Raw genomic sequence first — 24,933 nt, 5'->3', positions numbered from 1 at the left:
AGTGAGAGCTGAGAGACCTGATATTCCCATACTATGCATCAAAGGATTTTAAGTGGTATTTTATGGCATCTCTAGTATTTTTTCACATTCTGCCAAAACTGACTCAAAATCAATGAAGTGTCATCAAATAGTATCCAGGTATCACTCTCCTATCACAACAGAGGGTGGGTGTAGGCCCTTTAGCAGATCACAGATTCCTCAGCACTAATAAAGGTCTCACTGGCCTTTGACTTTTGTAAGGGTTGCTTCATTTCTTCTGCAAACATAATGCAAAGGTGTGACATGATCTAGTGTGATTTTATACCAGTCAGGAGACAAACTCATCTTACTTGTGAAGTATGAGTGGATGAGGAAGAAGATAAAACATCAGAGTGGCTCTTTCAAGTCCCCATGCCACTCCACTCATGACAAAGCAGTTGCTTGAGTCCATCTAACACAGATACAGCCACTACAACTAAAAGGCTCTAGCTTGGGTTTAATCCAACCTACTCCACCTATGGTAATGCCATGCAATGTTCTTATCTAGGAGTGTCAAAACAGTGCCTAGAAACTGTGATGTATGTGCAAGTGAATAAGATGGCGAGAAGAAGATGGGCAAGGAGAAAATAAAGGACAAGGTAGTTTGTCTGCATTTAAATTCTGCTGCTGGTTTTACCCTTGCTTCTCAAATGTGTTACACAGAAGCAGCTGCATCAGATGCACGTATGTCAGTCCTGCAGAAGCTTAAAAAAATGAAGAAGCAGGCAGTGTGGCCTATCTAATTCTGCCTTTTATCTGGTAACACTGAGGGTCTGAAATATCTGTAACATCAAATCGACTCTGGTTGTGCCTTGTGTGGCATCAGTGATTTACACAAAGTAGCCTCCATTTCTTTACCTCCAGAGCTACATTTTTCTGAGGTTCAGGTAATTCTACTCCTTATAGAGAAAGAAGTCAATGTTGCTCTTCATTTTAAGTTGCATTACTAAGGTGGTTAAAAATAACAAAAGAATGATTTGGAATAAAAGCACACACGCTGCTTTACTAAGCCTATTATGTTCTATCCAAGGAGATAATCTTACTATTAGAGAAAAGAAATAGCAAATGTTATGCTCAAAAGTGAAATGAATGTCTGGGCAGGCAAGGAACACACAGGTTACCTGTCATTTACTTTCAAAATGGGAGCAATTCTGTTGTCTTTCAGCTCTTGCAGGTGATCCTAGGTCTGGATCTGGAAATGGCTCAGAGCCAGGCTTCTTTTCAAGAACCTCTGGCACATGAGAGTTTGAATGCTGCGACAAAAGATGATAGAAGGGACACTTTGTAGGTGACAGGAGAGCTTGAGCCTGCACAGACTGTCAGAGAAACTGGTATCGCTAGTATACTTTAATCTACAAGGAGTTAGGAACTCAAACACTGATTGCCATTTAGAAAAACAAATTAAATCTTCACTTGACCTAAATTAGTTCAGCTCCCCTGACTCCTGCAGAGTGTGGTGCTGCCACACTCTATGATGGCCATAAAGCAGTGTCTTGGCACTACAAAAAGAAATGGGGACATTAGGGAAACATTCTTCCCTGACCTAAGGGGCTCCCCAGGGAAGGGGGTCTCCAAGTCAGCCAGAGTTTCTAAGACACTCTTAGTTGTGTGGTTTAGTTCAGTTAGGTAGTCCTGCAAGGAGCAGGCAGTAGGACTCAATGATTCTTATGGGTCTCTTCCAGCTCAATACTGTGTGATTCTGTAACTCAAAGCACATCAGGCATTAGTGGTATGGCATCAGCCTGTATCAGAAAATTAAATATACCCTATGAGGTAAGCCCTTCCTACACACTGATCTTAGGGTCAAGTCTAAAACTAGGTGGGAAGGAAACTTCATTCTTTCTCCTCTCAGTTCCCAGATCCTTTGATTAAGTCTCTTTGATTAATTTCTTCCAGAGCTGAAGAAAAGCAGAGAGGAAGGGGAGAACTCAGACAGGTTCCATCCCCTCACAAGTTTCAGTACCAGCCAAGAGGAAGAAGCTAAAACCTGAAAGACAAGGAGGAGTAGATTCTTCATAATAGACACAACCAAACTAGGGAAGATTGGTGCTGAGTACTTCCAGTCCAAGCAGGCAGCAAGCTGGAATTTCACATGCAACACAGGACTACACAGAGAAGTGATATACTCCATGTATAATGCTCTCAGGCTGTATGCATGGCATCTGTCTGGTCTGTGCATCACTTGCTGCTGTGGCTGCAGCCAGCATTTCTCTGATTTTGCTAGTTTGATTGCTAAAACACCAGCTCATGCGCTAAACTGGAATGAGAATCTACTGCTTGATCTGCAGCATTAAATTACTGAGATGAAGTCATTTACAGGCTGTTTCTTTCCCATTTAGCTGCTTTGAAATAAATTCCCTGTCACCAATGAAGTTTCAACTGTCAGCTCTCTGGATCCAGTGATACTACTGAAAACAGTAGGGTTTTTTGGTTTCCTTTTCTTCCTACTCATTAACTTTTTCCTTATTTTCTTTATGGCTGTTTCACTTACAGATGAGCTGGCTGGAGTTCAGAAAACTCTCAACAGCACAGTACAAAACACCATGGGCACTCATTTTCCCCTTGGACTATTCCATAAATGAGAATCTTTTGATATCTGGATAGTCACAGAGCATCAGTATTTTCCACAGCTGGTCCTGACCTAATATCAAGTTTTAATTCTCATTTTATTCATCCCAGCAGCTGTGATGACTACTTGCTTATTAACACAAAGTTATCATTTCAATTAAGCTGAACACACAGATCTGCCTGTTAATGATTATTTTCCTTCCCCTTCTCATTAACCATTGTTTCAGCTTTTCTACAATAAAAATCAGGGTTATCCACAAATCAGGACATATCAGAATAAGGGGAAGGGGGTGTATCTAAGCCACTTTGTTAATCCTGTTAATTAACACAATTTTGTTAATGCTTGATGTGATGGAGCATACCCAACCTTGCTGCTTTATAAGAAGGCAGCTGGCTTCAGATAATCAGAGAAGAATCAGCATTTTGGCTGTTTCAAGCCCTCTCCCTTTTAAAATTTATTCTCATGTAGATAATGTGTGGACAAGGATTCCCTCATCCTCTACCTCTTTTGACTAGATTATTGGCCATGCTGCATCCCAACCAGAGCAGAAGAATGTATGTGTTCGTAGCACCAAATCATTGGAGGGAAAAAAAAGTGCCACAAAATCTGAGGGTGAAATAAAGAACTACCTATGAATCTTATCTCCCATTAGGACACAGGTTATTATTTAAGTTTCAAGTGTCTGGAAATGTTGTATCTATACATGTGTGCTGTAACAACCAAATAGAGATGTCCTTCACACAGGGCCCCATCCTGGTTTTTACCAGTATTCCTATGATCTCCCGGACCAAAAGTCTCTTTTTGCAAAAACATATGTACTAGACCATGGTCACAGATCCTTTCCAGCAGCTTCTCTAAATGTTCTGTTTCACATTTAACTGAAGGCAGTGGTGCAATTAGACTGATCAGCTCAGCTGGGACAGCCTACAGTGCTGCCCACGGAAAATAGCTAAGGCTGCCAATTATCATTTTCAACAAAACAAAAAATTGGTAAATACTTTTGCTTTGGGAGATTTAATTTTCATTTAGACACAATACATATGATAAAAGAAATCAGAATTATCATTACTATTATAGAAACATGGACTAAATGCTTTTTAAAGGTCACTGAAGCACACAGGATGGCTAGATACATCCTGATGTAATCACAGAAAGATGATGAAGGCACTGAGTTGAGATTTAGATAATTTGGGTTTGCTCCATGACTCTCTCACAATCTCCCACTGCAACCTAGGCAAGGCACTTAGTTTCAGTTTGCTGCAGCTCTCTGTCTAATGAGAATAATAATATTTTCCATTTGTCTTATCTAATTAGACAGTAAGCTCTACTGGTCAGGTACCTCTGCCTCCCAGGAGTTTCATACAGAATGAGAATCCTCATGGGCTGCCTGCAGGGGATACTGTAATACAGGTAATAAATTACATAACCCATCATGATTTAACATCAGGCACTGAAACTCTTAACCTGGACTATCCATGGAATAATGAATGACCTTTTTCAGGGCAAGCATACAAATATAGATATCTGCTAAACATGTCCAAAAGACAGAGAATTCAGGCAATTTAGCTCCTCAAATATAGATCTTAAGCAATTAACCTAAAAGATAATGTTTACACAGACCCTTAAGGATCAGCTGGGTCAACATTTGAGCACTGAAGTACTTAATCAGGCATAAATCTCCTTAGCATAGAGAAATGGTCTGTTCAGGTGCACCTACAGCACCTGCCTGAAGTCAGCACTATGATCAAGGCACCACAACTGATTTTGTGTTTGAGGGGCAGAGCAAAGTGGTGCCTCCTGCAAGGACCTGGCCTCAGCAGGAAAGCACAGTGCAGTGGGGTTAAGAGCATACAAGCCAAACATTTTGTTAAAATTCACAGAGATGATGAATATGGCTAACAGCTCTGATGCACATCAGAACTGTATGGCAATTCCAAAGGAAAAACCAGAAAAGATGGATTCCCAATTTCCTATCAAGATAACCCATAGAGATTTGCAGTACAGTTACATGATCCAGCAATGCAAGACCAATGGAAGTCCATAAAATAATCTTCACAAGTCAGACTCCTGGCTTATTGTCTCCGTCACTGGTTCAGGCCACTGACCCAACCCATCAGAACAAAGCTGCCTTTTTCTAACTACAGCTGAGCTTGTAGCAGAGGGACCTCAGTCATACAGTCTTGAGCAACAATACTTGCAGAAATGTTAAACAAGTCTTACTGAAGCAGGAAAGCACTGTTTGCCTATTTCATTCAACAATTTGCATCTATATTCAGATATAAGATTATATATACCAGGTTGCATACTTATCTCAAGAATGCCTGTTGCTTTGATTTCCCTAGGGAAATCTAATAATGAAAAAGTTTATCTTCTTTCACATTGTAGCTGGGGCAAATAAGAATCAGTGCAAATATCCATTTTTTGTTCACTGACATCTTAGAATGACAGCCATAAAATTTACCCCATCTATGCATTTTTGCAGAATGCATAGAGTGGTTGATGTTTCCTTTCAATTTTTTTTCTTTACACTCTTAGATTTTAATATTATTCTATTCCTCTGAATGCAAAGAAATGGGAATAGGTCTGTTTCTTAAGAGATTAAGGAAGCACTGACTTTACATTTTCCTGACTATACATTGCTACTGAGTAAAGAATATCTGCAGTGGACACCAGGTAATTTCTTTCAAGTCAGTAAATCTTGAGCTTTAGACTATCTAAACTCTCAGTTCAGAGACTTAATGTGGATCCTCCTGACTACTGTGCAGCTCTGTGCTAAAATCTCATTTACAAACTGAACTTTACTTCTGCTTTCTATCTCCTTTTCCCACCTGTCCTCTACTTCTCAAACCACTTGCTCTGTCCTCCCTTCTTTCAAAAGTCATTGGTAAATGCCAGAGGTAAGTAATTACTAACATTCACACCTAACACCACAGTAGCCTAATACCAAAGACTTTACAGGTGTGCTCTGACAAACCAATACAAACGTCATATGTGCAGAACACAAAGATACATGATCAGTCTCATCTGCTCTGCATCTTGGTGTATGAAATGTAAATAGGCTCAAATGTCTCTCTGATATTGCTCACTTTTCATTCACTCATACTGCGTGGGAAATCTCATCCCTTGTCACATCATCAAACAGCAGCACTATTCCTAAGGCAAGGCCTTCCACAAACATCCTGTGCCTACCATCACATAAACTCCTGCTCCTCCAATGAAGATGGGCTGAGCTAGTCCTGCTTCCCCCCAGTTTTTTTTAGGATCCCCACAGTGCTCCATGCCTCCTGCAGTACCTCAAATATCCTCCTTCCTCCAAGCTGCCCACCCCAATACACCCCAAGCACATGCCTCAGCTAGTAATTGCCACAGGCTTTCCTCTTTCTGCTGCTTTTAGGAAGCAGAGCAAGAAGTACTCCTGTTGTACGGGAAATTTGTCTTTCCAGTCCTTGCAGATCAGACTCCCAACAATCCCACATGAGGATGAGGTGCACTATAGGAGATATGAGCAAGCTGAGGTCCAAATTGCTCTTGGTTTTAAGCCAGGCCTGACCATGTAGCTTGTGGGCTTAAAATGCCACAAGTGTCTTCAAGGAGATCTTGAGGATGTGATTTCAGAGTGGCTTGCAACAGGAATACAACACAGGCAGAGCATTCACATCATCTTTACTACTGTCTGGGGTCATATTTAACATCCCAAGCTTTCTGCCATGCTGTGTGGAGCCAAGGAAAAGGGGAGGTCAGTGGAAACTGCTACTACTCACTCAGAGACACACAGCAATGTTTTGCTCATGTTACCACCATGGTAACATGCCCAGCTATTCCCCTAGCTTGGTTTATTCCACTTGCTCATTTTTTTGGCCACTCTTAAGCCTCACTTCATCAGACTGTTGCATAAAGACTGCTGAAACACACAATGAATGCAACATTCCAGCTTCTACTTCTTGCTTTCCTTTTCTTTGCATTTCCATTAAATAACTTTTCCATGCTTTTAAGCCCACCACAAATCAGTTACAACTGCCTGCAGACCTTGTTAACTCCTGCTTATCCCAGTTCCCTAAGTTTGTTTAGCTTTCTGAGTAAACCTGGTCTAGTGAAAGGTGTCAAGGGAGTTGGAATTAGATGATGTTTAAGGTCCTTTCCAAGCCAAACCATTCTGGGATTCTAGTGCTGCAGCTTGACAAATATCAGGAGGTGAAGGCAAATTACCGAAATGCATTGTCTGGGGACTAGTGCAACACAACCAAACAGCCTCCATCTTCCCCTCTTAAACACCTGTGCAAACAGACTTCAGTTGCTCCATTGCTACCTTTCAAAGCTCCTATTTCCAAATGGAATAAAACATTACAAGAAGTTAGCTAAAGCAAATGCTTCACAGGGAGATATGGCAGCTGCATCACAGACAAGCGAGACAACTTTACGAGTGGCTGTCACATTTGTGGCAATGCCTTCTGGAGGTATAAATTCAGTTCCAAAAGCAACCTTAGCTACTACCAGGACCAAGGCCAGATGTTAAGTGGCAGCCAGGGAGATGTTGAAAAGAGTGCAGGACTTGATCCAGGAACAATTGTTAAACATTGTGTGTGTCACAGACACACAAGGCTGGGAACACTTAGGAGCCTTCCCTTTACAATTTAGATGGTAAATCCTATTGCCAGCCAGCTGCAACAAAACAATCCTCTTAAAAAAAGCAGACAGGGCATTTTCAGGGCTGTTAAAAAAACCCAGAGATATTCTGGGAAGACATAATTTTCATTGTGGCAGAACACTGTGTTGGGAACACCTGTGGAATAAGAAAAAGATGAAGGAATGTAGCAACCACACACCCTAAGAGCAGCCCTGGTTTGATATTCAGCAATTTCTTGAATGAAAGAATTTCTTTTGCTATCTGTGTTACCTAGAAAAATAGGAGCTGGCCAAAACCAAATGCCCCAGCTCTAAACTTGAAAACACTTTCAAAACACAGGTCAAATAGAACCAGCAATGTGGGGAAAGGAAGACTAAGAACAAACCTGCATGATAAAGCTCTGTTCCCAGAAACAGGAGCTGCTACCACTATCCATTTCTCTTCCAAAGACATTAGCACAACAAAAACAACTCAGAAGAACCCAAAAAAATCTCCCTGGTATTGACTGACAGTGAGAAAGTACCAATGCAATGCAATGTGGAAAGTTACTCTAGACCAAAGAAAAACTGAATTCAATGTGGACTAATGAAACTCTATTTCAACCCTCTACAGTCGGGCTTATTCAGAATTAAAGTAGCTATAATAAGGTCTAATATAACTCAATTTTGGAGAAAATTGAGTAAAATAGAGGCCACACTGAATAGTTACTGTACAGAAAGGTAAGGACAGGCAGACAGAGTGAAATGTGGGTACCAAATCAGATCAAGCTTCCCCATTCTCCTGTGCAGAGAGTTCCTAAATGAATTTGCATTCCTTTGCATTATTTAACTTGATCCATCAAGCACAATCCTTATGTCAGGCACTGAGGGACACTGGATTCTGAGTGCTGTGCATGTCAGCAGGAGCAGTACCTGCAGCATTTCCATCTGCCATGGATGCCCAGCTAGGGGGCTGAGTGCATTCACCCCACCTGGGCAATGATGGCTGACCAAGGGGGTCTCTGCCCTTGCCAAAAGGAAAGATGAAGGAAAAAGAACCACAAGCCATAAAATCCTTAAACTGCTCCAGTACTGAGGACTGCCTGCCAGATCCTGACCTGATCCTGACACAGAAGCAGGCACTGCTCACTGCTGTCACTCCAGGGCTAGGCACTCAGGAAAGCACAAAGTAGGTGATTATTTTGCACATATAAGCTATACCATTAGACTTTGCACCCTGTGGGCTCCTGCTGCATTGGCATTGAAGCTGTAATCCATTACATCTGTCTGGGCACACACTTCCTCCACAAAGTGTGTATTTATAGGACTGTTAAAAATGTCAAGGACTTTCAGCTTCAGATTCTGACTTCAGCCTTCCCTGTTTAGATTTTCACTCACATAACTGCCTTAATTTCCATTTATATTGTTCTTATTAGTTTCAAGCCACATACATAGCCTTTACTAGCCTAGACTGACTAGCTCTGACTGCCTAAAAATCAGCAGGAACAACTGATTAAGGCAAGGACCTGGAAAAAATCCTCAATTGAGGCTTGGAATCTCAGTCACTTCAGAGATTTGAGTGCTTGTGTGCCTTAACTCATTCTGTAGTTCCCAGGGGAAAAAAAATTATGCGAAGCACAGTAAGGAGCAGCCTTTTACAGAGGCATCACCAGATGACCAGCTGAACCACAGCTCCTCTTCACTCTGAGGTTTGCCAAACCCCATGGTGAAGTCCTAGACTTGAGCAGCAAGATCGCCTCACAGGATGCAAAATACACACTAACACCAACTACAGACGGTATTCACTGCCCCTAAATTTCACCTTGAAGTGGCATCAACCTGCATTTTGATAAAATACACCAGGGATGTGGCTCAAGCTTCTGTGAAATCATGGACACCTGGCACCTTATTAATCTTTGATTTCACAGCAGTCTCCTTGTGCTGGCACCTTTTCTTCCTGACATCTCAGCTTTTGGAGAGTTAATGGTTGGAAAAACCAGCATTGTCAAACCTGACTGTTTTAATTTTCAATTTAAACCAGATTCAATCACTTCAGAATCAACCTGTTTCCTGCCTGCATTGATGTCTCTGTCCTGGACTTCAGATAATCAGTGCCACTAGGGCAAACATTTGGAATGGATTGCTATCAGACCTAAGTGAAAAAGAATTTAAAGATACACTACAAAACATGCCTTCACAAAACTCTTCCTCTTCTTTGAAGAGTCCAAGGAAACCTTCACCACCACTAACAATTCCCTCCCTGCAGGTCTCATCCTCCATGGACAGCGTAGTCAGCAATGACCTGCAGCTCCTCATGATTATCAAAGCCTCAGTCTCATCTGTGTCGAGTGGGCAGCTTCTGTTGAGATGCAGGTCACTGCAGCATGCATTGCAATAGCAGCAGCATCACAAGACAGCAAACACTGCAGCAGCTCAATACTCACACTCAGCAGGAGGCACTTGTTTTCTTTGATGGCACCTATGCAGCCCACGAAGCCAATGATCATGACAAACGTCCCTGTGACGATCAGCAGGTTGGCAGCTGACAGGGATGGGAAAGAAGAGGAGAGGGTGGCAAAGTTCCCTTGGGTGACAGCCAGCCAGATGCCTACACCAAGGATTCCACAGCCTCCCAACTGGGAAAACAAAGAGAAACAAAGAAACTCAGTTATTGTATCCAAGCGACCCCAGATATGAAACCATGTCAATATGGCAGTGGAGCAAACCAGCAGTCACACCTGGTAAGAAATTATTTCTCCTTATGACATTTTTAGTAGGAGAAAGAAAAAAACAAATACAGAGAAGTCATTAGTAAGATGCAACACTCAAAAATTGTCACAGATTTCCTAAATCCAAAACACAATCTCCAAATCAGGTCTTTTGCTCTCTAGTTAAAAAGTAGACGCTGAGTAAAGGATAAATTCCCAAAGAGTCAGCTCTTGAAGGGATTGAAAAAATCCCTGTCCTATTTAGGAGCCTTAGAGAACTGCCCAGAATGGCTGAAGCATTTTTGATTCTCCATTCTTCCCATCCCAGTACACTGTCTCTCACCCTGACACATGCCATAAGCAAACCTTGCCAGAGCAGCCCCCTGGCAGGACACCTCATACTCCTTAGTTCCTAAGGTAAAGCCTCTTCTGGAAGCAAGAGAGCATTTAGAGTGTAAGGCAAAGAGGATTTTGCATCATTATCGAGTCACACAGCACAGCATCACTTAGGCTTCTTTCTTTCCTGCTCTCCCTTTAAAATAACCAATTTTTATTGAGTTTATAATTGCACTTTATTATCCAAATCAATTAAAGGCTTGGAATGAAATTGTGTTCATAGAGTAGTAAGCCAGACATATGCAGGAGCATATCCACTAAATACCTGCATAAAGTGGATGAACATAAGGCAGCTCATGAACCAGGGAAGGAAAAAGGTAGAGCTAATCCTGGGGCAGAGCTAAACCTCAGAAATTAAACACAGAGGAGAAACACAAAAGCCAAAGCAATTTCTTATACTAATTACTAAGGTTGTCTCTTAATGCCATTGAATTCCTCCCCAAATAACAGGCAATAAAAGCAGCTGTGTTTTAAGGCAGCATTCCTCAACCCAGCTGCAAACCAGTCTGTTTTGTTCAGAGCTAAGGAATCAAACTACACCTCACATCAGTGTACCTCAGCTGGACCAGCCTGTGTGTCTCCACTGAGAGAAAGCAAACTCCAAGGCACAGGGACTCAAAGCCCCTCATTTAGGAGTCTTTGCATATTCCAGGCATCCCCACATCATTGTATTCAACCTTGCACCAGTACCCTCTTATAAGTGCCCTGGAGGGACAGTCCATGCCCTGACCGGGCACACTGGAAATACCTCCCCTCTATTCCCACTTACAGAGCATGATCATTAACACTGTCCAAAATTATTCAAGAACAACCAAGGGAGTGGACGGGGAAGAATACCCACAGAAGGTAACCCACAGAAAATCATTTAGGCTAAGGGAGGGGATATAAAGAAATGCTATCATGATGACCCAAGGGGAAAAAAAAAGGAGAATCATAATCTAGGAATAAATTCCCTGAAGAGGAAATAAAACTCTGAAGGTCTACTGAACAGAATAGCATTGGAGGAGATGTATAAATACCTAAGCTAAAACCAAACTGGTCAGAGTGCTGAAATACAGTCAGGAATAGCACTAAACTGGCTGAGGAATGGGATGAAAAGCAGAAGTGCACTTCTGCCTCTTCAGCTTGGTGGATGTTAGCCTCAAGATCAGCCTCAGAGCTGCAGGCACGGGGAGGCTGCTCAAACAGCCCAATTAAGCCTAATGAAGGCAGATGCCCAAGAGCAGCAGAGCCATGACCTTGCAACACATTTAGCTCTTTGTTCTGAAGCAACTCAACAGCACCAATAAGAGGCAGTTTATTTCATCACCTTTCATGCTCGCCCTGCTGCTACACTGCTTTGAGTGGTACCAACACCCACAACCATCACTTGTATTGCAGGAGGTGGGTACCACTGAGGATGCTGCAAAGGCAAGACCTGCTTGCCTGCTCCTCCATCATCCATTAAATTCTTATTGATGCACAATGCTCAATGCTTGAGACATTTGCCTGGATGTTTGAATTCAGCATTTTCTGACTCCAAACTCATTCTTGTTTGCAAAAACTGGAAATTCACCAGTGGCATGAAACATCAGAAAACCAGGACACAGTTCATGCAAAATGCCATGACTGGGGCTGTAGCCATTTAGATCAGGGATGAATATTTCAGATCACCGGTTCAGCAGGAGTATCTCACTACACTGCCCTTGATTCAGAGATGTTCTGCTCTCCAGCAGCTCATTACATTCCTATTTTTGAAGAGTTAATGCACAGCTCTTCCTTAGGTTGACTGACCAAACTTGAAATGCACAAAGGAATCCTTTGAACATTAAACCACCCGGCTCAAACTGGATTTCATAATGCCAGCACACATTACTGAAGACTGCTCTACTTTTGTTCAGCTCTGTTCCTTTTCCCACACCAGAATATCTACTCAGGGTCCCCAAATAAATTTACTAAGCTGTCACACCAGGCACACCCAGGAAACAGAGGCTGTCCTTAGTTCTAGACTTAACTGCTCTTTAAAGCTCCCCCTTTCCCCAAGGTGCAAAGCACACCTGCAAGTCCCCATCCAGTGGCCTTTTAACACTCAAGCATCTGGTTAGGGAAATGTTTAAAGAACCAGCACCCACCAAGACAGCCATGGGTGCCTTTCCAACAACAGCCAAATGTTTTCTATTCCAGAATATTGAGAAAGCTTGCTCCTCAATCCCTCTGCCCTCCATTCTGAACTGAACTGGACTGTAATTACCAGTCTGAGACCCTGGCATTAGAGGCATCACATTTACTTATTCTGGATCAGAGCCAAGAGAAAACAGTAGTAGTTGGCTCTACGCTGCATGTCTGTTTTTACTTCCTCCTCTTGTTATCTAAGGCATGGATAATTTTAAATAGTTATTTATGATGTTCCCCCTCCTCCACTTTCTCTCTCCTTACCCCCCACCCCCAGTCCTTTTTTTGTGTCAAAGAGTGTCAGAAACATAGTGAGGAAATGAAAGGTTTTGACAGTTTTCTGGGCTTGCTGATTTGTAAAATTAAACAAAACCAAACCCATTAACAGGGGTAGTTTTGACAATGTGGGGGCTTCTGCACAAACAGTGATACTGTCATGGTTAAAAGAGAAACCATTAAGACAAAAACATCAGAGAGAAGTCTACAGCTTGAACCTGATCTACTGGCAGCCAAATGAGAGTCTGTATTAACTCCATTTGGTGAGTGCAGAATTGACTTTAAATTAAAAGAAGGTCTCCTTCAAAGATGCCAGGCTACTGACAATAGCATTTTTAAAAATTCCCTTGTGAAACGTTTAACACATTATTTGCCTAATTTTTCATGACAATCTGCTCTCTCTTGTAAGCAAGGCAGCTCATGGCAAAACCTGAAACAAAATGCAGTTCTCTCTAATATTTTTTTCCCAATTGATGCTGCCTTTTTTTTTTTTTTTTTTTGAAAATTCTTTTATTCTAAGGTCAAAACAGTGAGACACCAGAAGGAATACTGTCCCAGCCCTAAAGACATAGGATATTTGAGTCAGGTGTTTGCTCCAGGAAAGATGTCAGTGTAAATCTTGAAAGGGCTGTTCGGTGCATTTGTGCCTGAGCTGCAGAACTGTGAGGAAAGGACAGAAGCAGTGAGTTCTTTGCAAGCCCTGGCCTTTGCAATTGCCTGTGGAAGTAGCAGAATATTCTGCTCAAGACAAATTCCTCACAAATTTATAGAGCACAGTCAAGCAGTACAGCAGGTGTCTTACTCTAAAAGCAGAGATTATCTGTCTCTTCTTCCCCAAGAGATACACAGAGCCATGCACTTGCTCTCTTGGCAAAAAAGCTGCCTATGGAATCAGATCCTCCAAACCGTTCTAATGGGCTGGAAAATAAATTATTCAGGCTTCAGTGCCTACATTTAAAATTGATCTTACAGTATGATAATCAAAGTAATCCCAAACAGCCCTGGATATATGCTTGTTGGTGAAGAAAATTATTCTGAAGTTACAGCTACACACTTAAAATACTGCAGGAGAAATTGACTCATTGTTCATGATAATGGCGCTGGCGTCTTTAAGTGGGGTTTTTTTATTGGTTTTATTACATGGAAAATGCATCTAATTGAGGTTTCTCATATTGTATCTGATTAGGATCTACTCATCACACTTCCTCTTTCAGCCAAAAAAAAAAAAAAAAAAAACCCAAACCAAAAAAACCCTTGTGTGTTAAGAAATCCACTGATAACAGAATCCAAGTGGAAGATATGACCAGTTCCCTTGGAGGATTTTTCTCCCCCAGTCTTTACATATTTAAACTAGAAGGGCTCTCTCAATCCCACTTGCATGAATATGCCTCCTCTGCCAAGTATGGAGTGAAAGTATACAGTGAAAAAAACCAGCATCTAAGTAGCAACAGTAGTGATGTGAACATTATCCCACAAATGTTCTTGTAATATCAGGCACACTTAAATTACTGCTGCTTTCAGCTAGACACAGAGAGAGGGTGGAAATGGAATACATATGAATATTGACAGGATCAAATGAATCAAGATTCTCATATGGAGAAGCAGGAGCATGGGTGTAAATGCAGAGGCTGCAGTGTTCCACATAAAACCCTGTGAATTACATGTCCCTGCAGCTGTTGCCCATCCAGGAGGGAGTGACCACTTCTGGAATACTGTTAACATCTTATTGCAAAAGTTCCATACCTTCTTGGTGATTTCTCATGGACAGCTTCTCACAGCACAGCCAACAAACTCCAGCTCTCTTCCCAACCAGCTAACCCACTCTTTTATAGCACTCATCCTCACTGGACACAGCTGTGGCCTGTTCCTAATCTTTGGTAATTAGCACAGCTGCAGCTCCTCAGGGGTGAGATTACCTTCTGCACTACATTTCCTTACGTTCTATCCCCCCACAGAACACACCTCCAAACACACTGGCCACCTGTGGAAAGCACCTTCCAGAGGCAGTTCCTGGCCATTGCTGAAGCCCTCGTAGCCATCCACCTGCACCACGCCACCACTGCTGGTGCACAGTAGGACTGAAATTGCAGGTGGGGCCCCCAGCATAGACCAACTCTTTGGCAGAGCTCATGAGATGTAAACTAGGAATGTCACCTCAGTGTGGCACAAGCTGCATTTCCTTCACTAGCCCGAGGTTTGAAATTTAACATCTAGGGGATGGTAGAAGCACATTTCTACCCTTAGAGTGCTGAGGCTCTGTAGTGTAGAGCTCTGCACTGTAAAACTAAAGGATGTGCACAAATTCCATGCAAATGGCCATGATCTGAGCTGTGTCCATCCAGCAAGAACTTAAAAAGATCTAGGGGGGAAAAAAAAAACAGTTGAAAAGAGATCAGTTAGTAGGGACCACACTCCTGGGAGTGAAGAGAGTGGAACAATAGCACTCCCTAAACACCAATATGGGATAGGAAAGGTGAATAGAGGATCATTATTAATTTTTCTTAAGATTAAAAAAGCTAGAGGTTATTTGGTTAGCAGATTGAAAACCAATAAAGTCAAGCACTTTTCCACAAAACATTTAATTAAATTCTAGAGTTCATTGCCACAGAGTTTTGTGGACGTTGAAATATATGCAGGTTCAAAAAGGGATTACACAAATCAAATGAGAGCAAGGTATCTCAGCATTTCTTATAAATGATATGTTACCGGCAGCACTTACAGGGGAAGACCTTAAACTATTAATTGGAGGAGCTGATTAAAATATCCTGTCTTGTCCCTCCTTTTTTTCTTTTATTCTCTCTAAACATCCCTGACCATGACCAAAAATAGGGTAATCAGCTAGATAAAACCTTTACAACACTATGGGCATTTGTTTTTTCTCCTTACCTCACCCTCTTCCCTCACTAGTTTAAATGTTCACTTAAGTTTGAATTCGACTTTTTCTTTTTGCTTGCTTGTTTGACTTGGCATCAGCCTACTGTCAGAGACAGGGTTATAGATATAGACACCAATCAAGGAGTTAAATCCCCATTTCTCCTTACCTTCATATAATATCCTTCACTTTGTATCAATGAATACATAGCTTATTTCAACATACATTTTAAAGATTTGTTTCATTCATCAAATTTATCTCATTTAGAAACAAATTCAAAATCCCTACCTCCCTCAGATCCACTGGACCTAAAAATGCTGTATTTCTTTTCCTGTCAGCATGCAGATCCTGTTCAGCTGCTTCTCTCTCAGGAAGGGGAAAGGTAAAGGTGAGTGTGTAACTGAGTAAAGCACAAAGCATTTCAAATGCCATTCTCTTCAGCTCTACATATAAGCAGTAAATATTTAAAAGCTGTATGAAACTAATTGTTTCGCCCTGCCACCCCACATCCTTTTCACTTTCCTTAAAAATTATTTCTGAATACAAAAATCTCACGTTGCTGTATGGGCCACTATGTAGAAAAGCAGCAGCCAAAGACCTCCAAGAGCAGCTGGCCTCCATCCCCAGATGGTGTCAACAGCACAGCTGATGGGTCACCACTCTGACCAACAACAGCCAAGGATCCAGCCTGAATGTGGATCTGGACATTGTCTGGACATTGTCTCCTGAATTCATATCCTGCCTGCCTCTCCTTTTCAAGCCAGTGTCCTGTAAGTAGTGTAACACAGCATGTAGCACTCAATATAATTTCAAAATAGGTGTGCTGTGCCATCTTCCACGAGCCTAAACCTGATACCCTGCATGACAAGCAAGCAACTGTTACATGAGCACTACAATCCCAACCTGTGTTCTGCCTGCCAGCATGACATTCATGCCCTCACTGCCCTCTAACTCCACTGTGCCTTGTCAAAGGTTACAAGAAACACATCAATAGCTCATGTTGCTATTTTCCTTCCCTTTAGACCCCTCTCTCCTATAAACATGGTTTGTTTTAGGATATTCCTCCCAGTGCTTGAGCCTGAAAAATGCCAAGTAATTTTTATCAAGCTTAAAAGGAGCTCTGAAGCCCTGTTTGTAAACTACATGGGCAAAGACACATCCCAAGAACAGCATTCCTTTTCATACTATCAATAATGGAAACATTCAAAATGCTGCATTTTCCGTTACCCTGGTGTGGATAAAGCCTCAGGAACTTAAGCCCCAAGAAATTCAATATTCCTTCTCAGTTGAGTTCCACCACTAAATTGCAGTATCATACCACTAAAGTAAATTTGGGGACAATTGAAGGTGTCCAAAGACAGAATCCCATGCTGACACCCTGTTAATGGAAAACTGAATAAAGAGTCGTTCAGGTAATCCCTGCTGTTTTATGAGTAACATTCTCCTACACACTTGCTCCTCCAAATCATAGCCAGCTATCAACTACACGTACAGAAGAACAACTGCCACATTTATGAGTTAATACCTCCAACCTAAAGAGTGATGGTTTCCCTTCATGGGCTCAAAATTCACTGAAACACTTAAATGTGTGCTCAATTGTATCCTTATTCAGCAATGCAATAAAAGAATGTGCTTAAGTGCCACTGACCTTAATTAGGCCCTTTTGTAGTGCATTGAATTGCCCTGTGCTGCAAAGCTCTGTCACCAAAGATGTAAAAACTTGCAGAAATAGAACAGTTGAGAGCGACCTATTAAGGCAGCACTGCTGATAAAAGATTAAACATAATAAAAGAATCATAAAAAGTGGTGATTATTAGTGTCACAAGCATCTAATCTGGTAACCTGCCTAAACTGCAATTCAAATTAAAGATTCTGAGGAAAGCAGTGAGGTAATGACAACTTACTAAAACAGAGCAAATGCATGAGTTAGAAATGGAAAAGGGATGAATACACTACTACTACATTTTCCAGGTTCTGGCTTTAACTGCTGCCGAACTAAAAAGCTTTTTCATCTGCTTCTCAAATATAATTTCTAAATCCACCTGGGATTACTGTAATGAAATAGATACAGTTGTAATGAGGAATATATGCATGAGCTCTGGAATCAGAATCCATCAAATGAAGACAATCATTTAACAAAGAAGCAGCAGTGGAAGAGAAGTGGGTGGGACCAGGAGTCTGCATTCTGTTCCACCCCTACACCAATAAATAACTTTTAAAATTACTTTGTAGCACAACCTGGGAAAAGACCAGATCTGGAGCTCTAAATGCAATTGTAGTCACCTGTTGCCACATACCTAGCACTAAATACTGAAAGCAATAGAAGCAAAATAATTGTAAAGCTGGGGGGAGGGGGGGGCTATACAACACAAACTCTGATTTTGTAAAGGAGATTGCTGACAGAAAATTCTACCTGAACGATTTGGTGAGATACTGAAAGAAATGGAGAATAATAAGCCTCACACAGTGACTCCAGAGGCGACAGCTCAGTTATTTGGTTTAGCACAGATTTCCTGTATTAGATAAAGTCCAGATTATTCAGTATCTTTAGTGCTTTTCTCTCCCCTGGAGGTACTGGATGGATTTAGAATAAATGGTAGTGAAATACAATGATATGAGTCCCATAGAAAACCAAAGATAAACAAACAGGCTCCTTACAGAACACAAAGATGACAGAGAGGGTCATTCTATTTCATATTACTTGAAAGTTTTTGAAACATGTTGTAACAAGTACTATGCAGAAAAATAAAATTAAACCGAATTTTATATTGCATGTTTAATCCATCCATAGAGGTATGCAGATAACACAAGACTGGTTGCTATAGAAACATCCATAGTGAACACAGATACTATAGCTGAAATGCAAAATAAGTTGTGAGTTTTAAAAAACCTGCTGATACTGTAAAAAAAACCCCAACTAGGTAACAGCTAAAGGTGATACCCTCCCTCACAAAAGCTTTCAAAAAATAAGTCTCCACTCTATAAACCAATATTTGATTAAATATCCTGCACAAAGAATCTCCTGTGGTGCCCAGTGGCAGAGGCCAGGTTCTGGAAGCTGAGCCAGACCACAAAGAGAGCTTCTGGTTTCAGTCCTGGATTTGAGGGCAGGTAGTATTTCCCAACAAATCAGGCTTTTTACATACCAAGGCTGATTTTGAGGATCCTTTCTCAGGTCCCAGATTCTGCTGATGTATTTCATTGTGATTATGACCAATTTTCCTGATGGAGACCTCTGCAAACATAGTCTGCACAATAGGTCTTGTCCAATTCTTCTGGTAGCAACACAGCTGTGCCATGTTCTCTGCTCACATTTAGCTTTCTGAAGGGCACTCAGCAGCCAGTGCCAGTGTCAGGATGTATATCCATCCAGGATCACTACCAAACACTGCTCTCCACCCCACAGCTGACAGCAGAGGGCTGGAGGTGAGGGTCAGTGGGAACACCAGCACTGCAGCACTCCCCTCATCAGTGCCACCATTGCTACTGTGCCTGAATCCTGCTCTTTTTCCAGGTACTGACAACACCTGAGGACAGACAAATATCCTGTATCATAGGAAGCCCCTTCCCACTGTCGTCTCTCCCTAAAGAGCTCAGGACTCTCCGTCTGATTTCTGGCCAGCCCAACTCTTTTTGAGGAGCTCAAGCCCTGCTCAGGAATTGAGCCAATTGTGAGCAGGGACAGAAAGGTTTTGGGAAGCAGTAGGACTCAGACACAGTATCTCATTTCCTGAGGTTTAATTTTTCAAAGGGGTTGGGAAAATGACTAAACTTGTATACCACCACTGGTTTATAATGACAAGTATTTTTTAAACAATCCCATCAACAAACAGCTCACATGGTCATAGGATTTCTGACATGTTCAGTATTGACCCCCTGATCAATAACAGGCTTGTGAGCAATAATCACACCCTAATAGCTTCACATTACAAAGCTCATCTTCTTTCACTGAACTCCATCAGAAAGCTAAGCAAAACACATTCTGAATCTTTTATGGATTCTTTTTAATGGATTGTTAATAATATTTGTACAAGCAAACAAAGTATTTACTACCATCTCAACTGCTTAAATTTCATGTAAGCAGTCCCTTGTAACAAAACCAGCGTAATGTCTGGAATAGCATATCTGACTTCAATAGCTCAAATGCCTTGTCAAGAAAGCTATTCTAATTGGGTAGGAGTACAAGAGAAAGCAAAGACTATTCCCTTGTTTTATGTTAGCAATTTTTAATGATTGTTTATTTATATTAGGCTTTGCTATGCAATAGCACATCTGAGGCTATTTATACACAATTACTTGTATCCCAAGCTACTTGCAAGCATGGGCAGTATGCCATCTGTAATGAATGCCACCTAAAATAATCTTTTTTTCTGCACTAGTTATCCCCAAAGGAAACATTACAGTCCCTTCTTGTCACCAATCGAGTATCTGCTATGGAAGCATTTCAGATCCTTTGGAATAAACGAATTAAACAGATCTGTGATCAGCAGCTTCACTGCAATGTACAGACAGGAGAGACCACAGATTGCCCTGCTTGCACATTTCATTTGGTTTTTTCTATTTTGTGGATCTGAGGAAATGAGACTATGACATAAAAATGAATGCAAACATTCCCTCTGGGACTGTCCAAACAAGGAGTTTACACTAAGCACTTCCTCCAAGTATGTCTCTGGTCACACAAGTACTGCTGACACTTCTGAACTGCAGAAGATTTTGGGACTAAACTTCAATGCTACAGGAGACAACACAGGAAGACTGCAAATATTTATTCTGACCTCTGGTCTGTACTATCAGCCTTTAGACATCTAGGGTGGCATTCAGGTCACCTGATTTTTGATGCCAATGCTGTTAGGGGTGTCTAGAAATCAACATGGCTCACCATGATCTAAGCCTACCTTTGGTCAGCTGAATAGCTCCCTGGACACCATTAACAGCATTGATCAGAATTTCCCTGACCACAAGGGCAGCCCAGATGCCTGGAGGTAGGGCAACTCATATCTCAGCTCAAATCCACCTGCCCAGACTCTCTTTCACTTGTCAGTGGAAGGAAATAGGCATCTTCAAAGTTCACTCCAGCCTATTCTAGAATATGCATCCAGGCCAAATGATGCTTGGGGAAACCTATACTGAGCAGTAGCAGGAACGAACACCATGGACAACACAAAGTCCTTACCCTGTTACCTGAATGAGAGAAAAGATGGTTCTCTTTCCAAAGGTCAGGTTGTGAAGCTTTACAATCCACTTATGAGGTAATTTGGAAATTAACTCATCCATCCTTATTAATTAAAAGTACAAATTGCTTTTTTTTATTCCTTATTATAAAAACATGCTAGCACATAGATATTAAACTCCCACGTGTGGTCCAATACACAAAGAGAACTTGAAGAATTAAATTAGCTCAGTTTAGCAAGTCCCAGCTAATGCTCAGGGAAAGCATTCACATACACTCATTCTTGCACTGCCCTTTATGTGTATTATTGCTCAGTAGCTCTTAACAAAGGCGTATGACTGACATGAATTTATAGCTTTTTTATTACTTTGCCCCTTCAGGTTATAAATTCATGAAACAGTTGTAGTTTATTGCATTTTTATGTTTGTCAGTTTTATTTACACACTCTTTCTTGCCATTAGATGGGAAAAAGCTTTTGGGTTTCTGCAGATCCTCAATCATTCTGTGCCAGGGCCTGAAATGAGATGGAAACAAAGTCTTCTGGCTCATCTAAAAATAAACGGTCATCTCAAAACTTCCTCAGCACATCCTTCCACCATAAAGCACAACTACATAAATATGACTTCATAAATTATATATCTTAAATTTTTGCACGCTCACAGCAGTTTACCAATAAAGGTTCTGCAATACCTGCTTTAAAAAAAACCCCCTAGACATAAAATCACTGCCAATGATGATAAATGATTACAGCTTAATAACAGTCAAGCTGACAAAGCTGAAATGTCCACAGGGTGCACTGCAATTCAAATTCCACAGGTGAAATAATAAAAAGCTTTGAAATATAAATGTTCCTGCCTTCGGCAAAGGGAGAGAACGTAGAGAATGGCCTTGTGACACCAGGGTGTGCACTAAGTCTAGAATGTCCCCCAAAACAAAACACTGAAATTTCATGCGAATTTAGTAGGCAAGAGAATAAATGAGCTTCAGGGCAGAGATGATGGAATCTGCCTGTGCTGGGTGGGACAGGTCTGACAAGAGATTAAAACCAGAGATGGACATGAGAGCAGCATAGAAAAGAAAGGCAAACTTTGAGAAGCATAACTTTATCCAAAGAAGAACAAGAAGATATTTTGGATAACAAACCATATCCTTACATTAACTACAAAATTAGCTTTTCTGGATAGGAAAGTGGAAGGCAGCAGTGGGACTCTCAGTATCAAATGTCACTGCGAAGTTCAGGCTAAAAATCATATTTGTCAATCAAGGGAAAAGTCTTATTTAGAAACTCATCATGAGACCACTTGGAGTCTGCAGCTGTGCAGTAGAGAACCTGCCCACAATTAATGACCTGTAGCCACTTAATGCTAAATGACTGATTTAAAATTGTAAATAAACAGCTCTGTATGAAGAAAATGTCTCAGGAATATTTCAGCCACCTTCATTCCCATTCCATTAACGATTTCACAGGCAAAACACAACCAAAGGGGTAGAGAGCACTCATCTTCAGATGATGAAGTGAATCCCCAAGAAGAACTCACTTCAATATTATTTCTGGCCTTTCTCAGTCTCACAAGATGGAGAGAGCTTTACATCACAAGTAAGAGCAGGACAAGTTTTCCAGGACAAAAACAGCAAGAAGAAACCATCCAGTTTTCAGTCCACCTCCTCTCCTTCCCTCAAATGGTATGACTGGCCAGTAAGAAGATGCTCTCTCACAAGAGGCAGGTATCAAAAGCACACAGCTGAAAAGGGAGGAAAGGATAGCAGGATGAATGAGAGTCCTCTAACAAAAGTGGAAAAATAAGGCAGAAAAACATGAAGGAAAATCCTTTGAGTAAACAGTCTAACAATATTTAACTATACTGCGCGAATATTCCCTCTCCAACCCTGACCTTCATCCTCACACATGCTATCACAGCAATTTTTGTTATTCTACAGAAATTCTGCATTTATCTCTAATTTTAAGACTTCCTGTGTTCACTGAACCAAGTCTGCTCTCTGCTCAATGACTGTGGTCTCTGACTTGCCTATGGAGGGAGAAAGAAAGAACTGATGGGCCAAAGGGATACCAAGAGGATTGCAGTAGAGAAGCCAAGGGTTGGTATGGCACAGGCAGAGAGGGCTGCAATCATAGGGAGAACACTGGGGATTGGAAATACTTCACTAGAGGAAAGCTCTGGAGGAAAAGGCAGCATTCTCAGACCCAGCATCTGCCTTCCCTTCACTGCAGCAGCACAGGGAGAGCTGATGAAAATATGATGTCATTGTACCCCTTTATTTTTAAGGGAAAAAGTTGCTGTTGGCAAGCTGTTGTATGGGTAATTGCTTCCTTTTTGGTCTAATGAACCTGAGATTTGTTGTCAGCCTTCCAGGGGCAGTGAAAAGCTCATCTATTTTCTCCAATTTTATCTGGATAAAATGGCCATGGGATTTGCTCAGTTAGGCAGCATTAGTGTGAATGATTACAAGGAAGTGCTAAAGCGCCACCAAGACATTCATGGCACTATCAGAGCTCTGTATTAGTCCTCTCTAATAAAAACTAGTTCTTATAAAGAATAATTATCCTCAGTTGTAATCTTTAATAGCTATGTCTGGTGCAAGCAGCTAGAGCTAGTTTCTGAAATACTTAAATAAATACTTCTGTCAGGACCTCCAAGGAGTTGTGCTCAAAGTATGATGCTGTTCTTGGTGAGCTCAGTGCTGCATCAAGGTCAGCTCTCTTCAGCTTTTCTGTGTAAAACACCCTCCTGCTCTGCCAAGCCCAAGGAAAGCACACTCTATCTTCCCCAACAGCTTTGTGAGTACAATTACACATGTTCTATATGCTTACACAAACTCACACATTAGAAGAGACAGAGAAGAAGAGAGAAGAGATTTTAGAGGGAAACAGGAAAGAGTTTGCTGCACAGTGAGACCCTTTCTGCAGAAGTGCCTTCCCAGCCACTGCTGCCATTGAAAGATGGTCTCATTTGGGACAGGCCTGAGTCTGTCACACTTGCTTTCATTTGGTACAGAAGTCCAGTACAACCCTTCAGGCAATATAATGCTTTCAGACTGAAGAACAACAGCCCCGACTCAGGCAGGAATCCTACTGCTTAGTATTACTAGATTCAAAATCAGGTTATTTCTCTTTCAGTCATAACAAGCCAGCTGCTACAGGCAGCTAAAACACCCCCAAAACTCCAGCACATGGTACTTAGCATACCAAGCGCACTTTGGGGCATTCCCCTAAAAGGACTTTTGACAAGTAAAACTTTTGGCTTTCCTCACTGTTGAATTGTCAAAACAAGCATATCCTTACCTTAAAGCCAGCTAAAAATGGGAAAATAACTCTGACAAAGGGGACAAGGGAAACTTTCATGTCTCCTACCCGAGAGCAGCTCCCAGAAAGCCAGGTTTATTGCAGACACAATCTACTCACAATAAAACTTTGCTACAGGGCAAGAAAACCAACGGCAGGGAAATAATTTCTCTCTGCAAAGCATCTGCTTGCTGATTTTATTGTTGTTGCCATCTTGAGCTGCAGAATTAAATAGTGGCAATATTTGTATGAAAAGGAGGAATGCTCAGCTGCCAGTGAGAAAGGGTTCCCCACTCTAACATCACCCTCCAAATGCCCTCCTTTGTAAAATGAACTCTCAAAGGTTTTAGCAGGAAAAGAGAGATCAACACTTCTCCAGGTGCCTCTCAAGGTATTGACATATTCAACAGCTCTCCACAGAAGCTGTGGCAGAGGCACTTGGATGTAGGGTTAAACAGAAACCCTACACCCCTACAAACCCCACAAACCCTTCTGCAAACCCAAGGCATTGCCTTTTGAAGAGCAATGACACAGGGAAGTGGGAGGCTGTTCCAGCTCTGCAGCTGGAGTGCTGACCAAAGAGCACTCACTGCCTGTCCCCAGACCTCAGGGCTGTTATGCTCTGGGACATTAAAAGACTGTTTCACTGCATCCTCTGCAGTACCCAGCCCCAACCAATAAACTGTACCTCCACAAATGCTCACTACAGTCTGTTCCTGATGGCAGTGGCTGACACTTGGGGGCCACAGTGGGTTACCACCACTTGTCCCACAGCAAACAGATTGATGCAAAGCCAGCCAAAGTCCTTCTAGCATAAACTGGGAGAAAAATATAAGCCAAGCAAGAGATAGAGTGGATTTGCAGCAATTC

The 24,933-nt window shown here is 41.6% G+C and overlaps 1 protein-coding gene across 2 annotated transcripts in view; it reads right to left on the bottom strand.

Moving 5' to 3' along the window:
* The window catches only part of TSPAN4 (tetraspanin 4), a 420,715-nt gene that overhangs the window by 62,024 nt on the left and 333,758 nt on the right, over window positions 1–24,933 (bottom strand). For both annotated transcript variants that reach the window (XM_058026126.1, XM_058026124.1), the window contains one exon: window positions 9,634–9,825. In XM_058026126.1, coding sequence (XP_057882109.1) covers window positions 9,634–9,825 — 192 coding nt within the window. The remainder of the gene's footprint in view (window positions 1–9,633; window positions 9,826–24,933) is intronic.

The sequence above is a fragment of the Melospiza georgiana genome, chromosome 6 (genome assembly GCF_028018845.1).
Source record: "Melospiza georgiana isolate bMelGeo1 chromosome 6, bMelGeo1.pri, whole genome shotgun sequence".
Lineage (NCBI taxonomy): Eukaryota > Metazoa > Chordata > Aves > Passeriformes > Passerellidae > Melospiza > Melospiza georgiana.
This window is presented reverse-complemented; position numbering and strand designations above follow the sequence as displayed.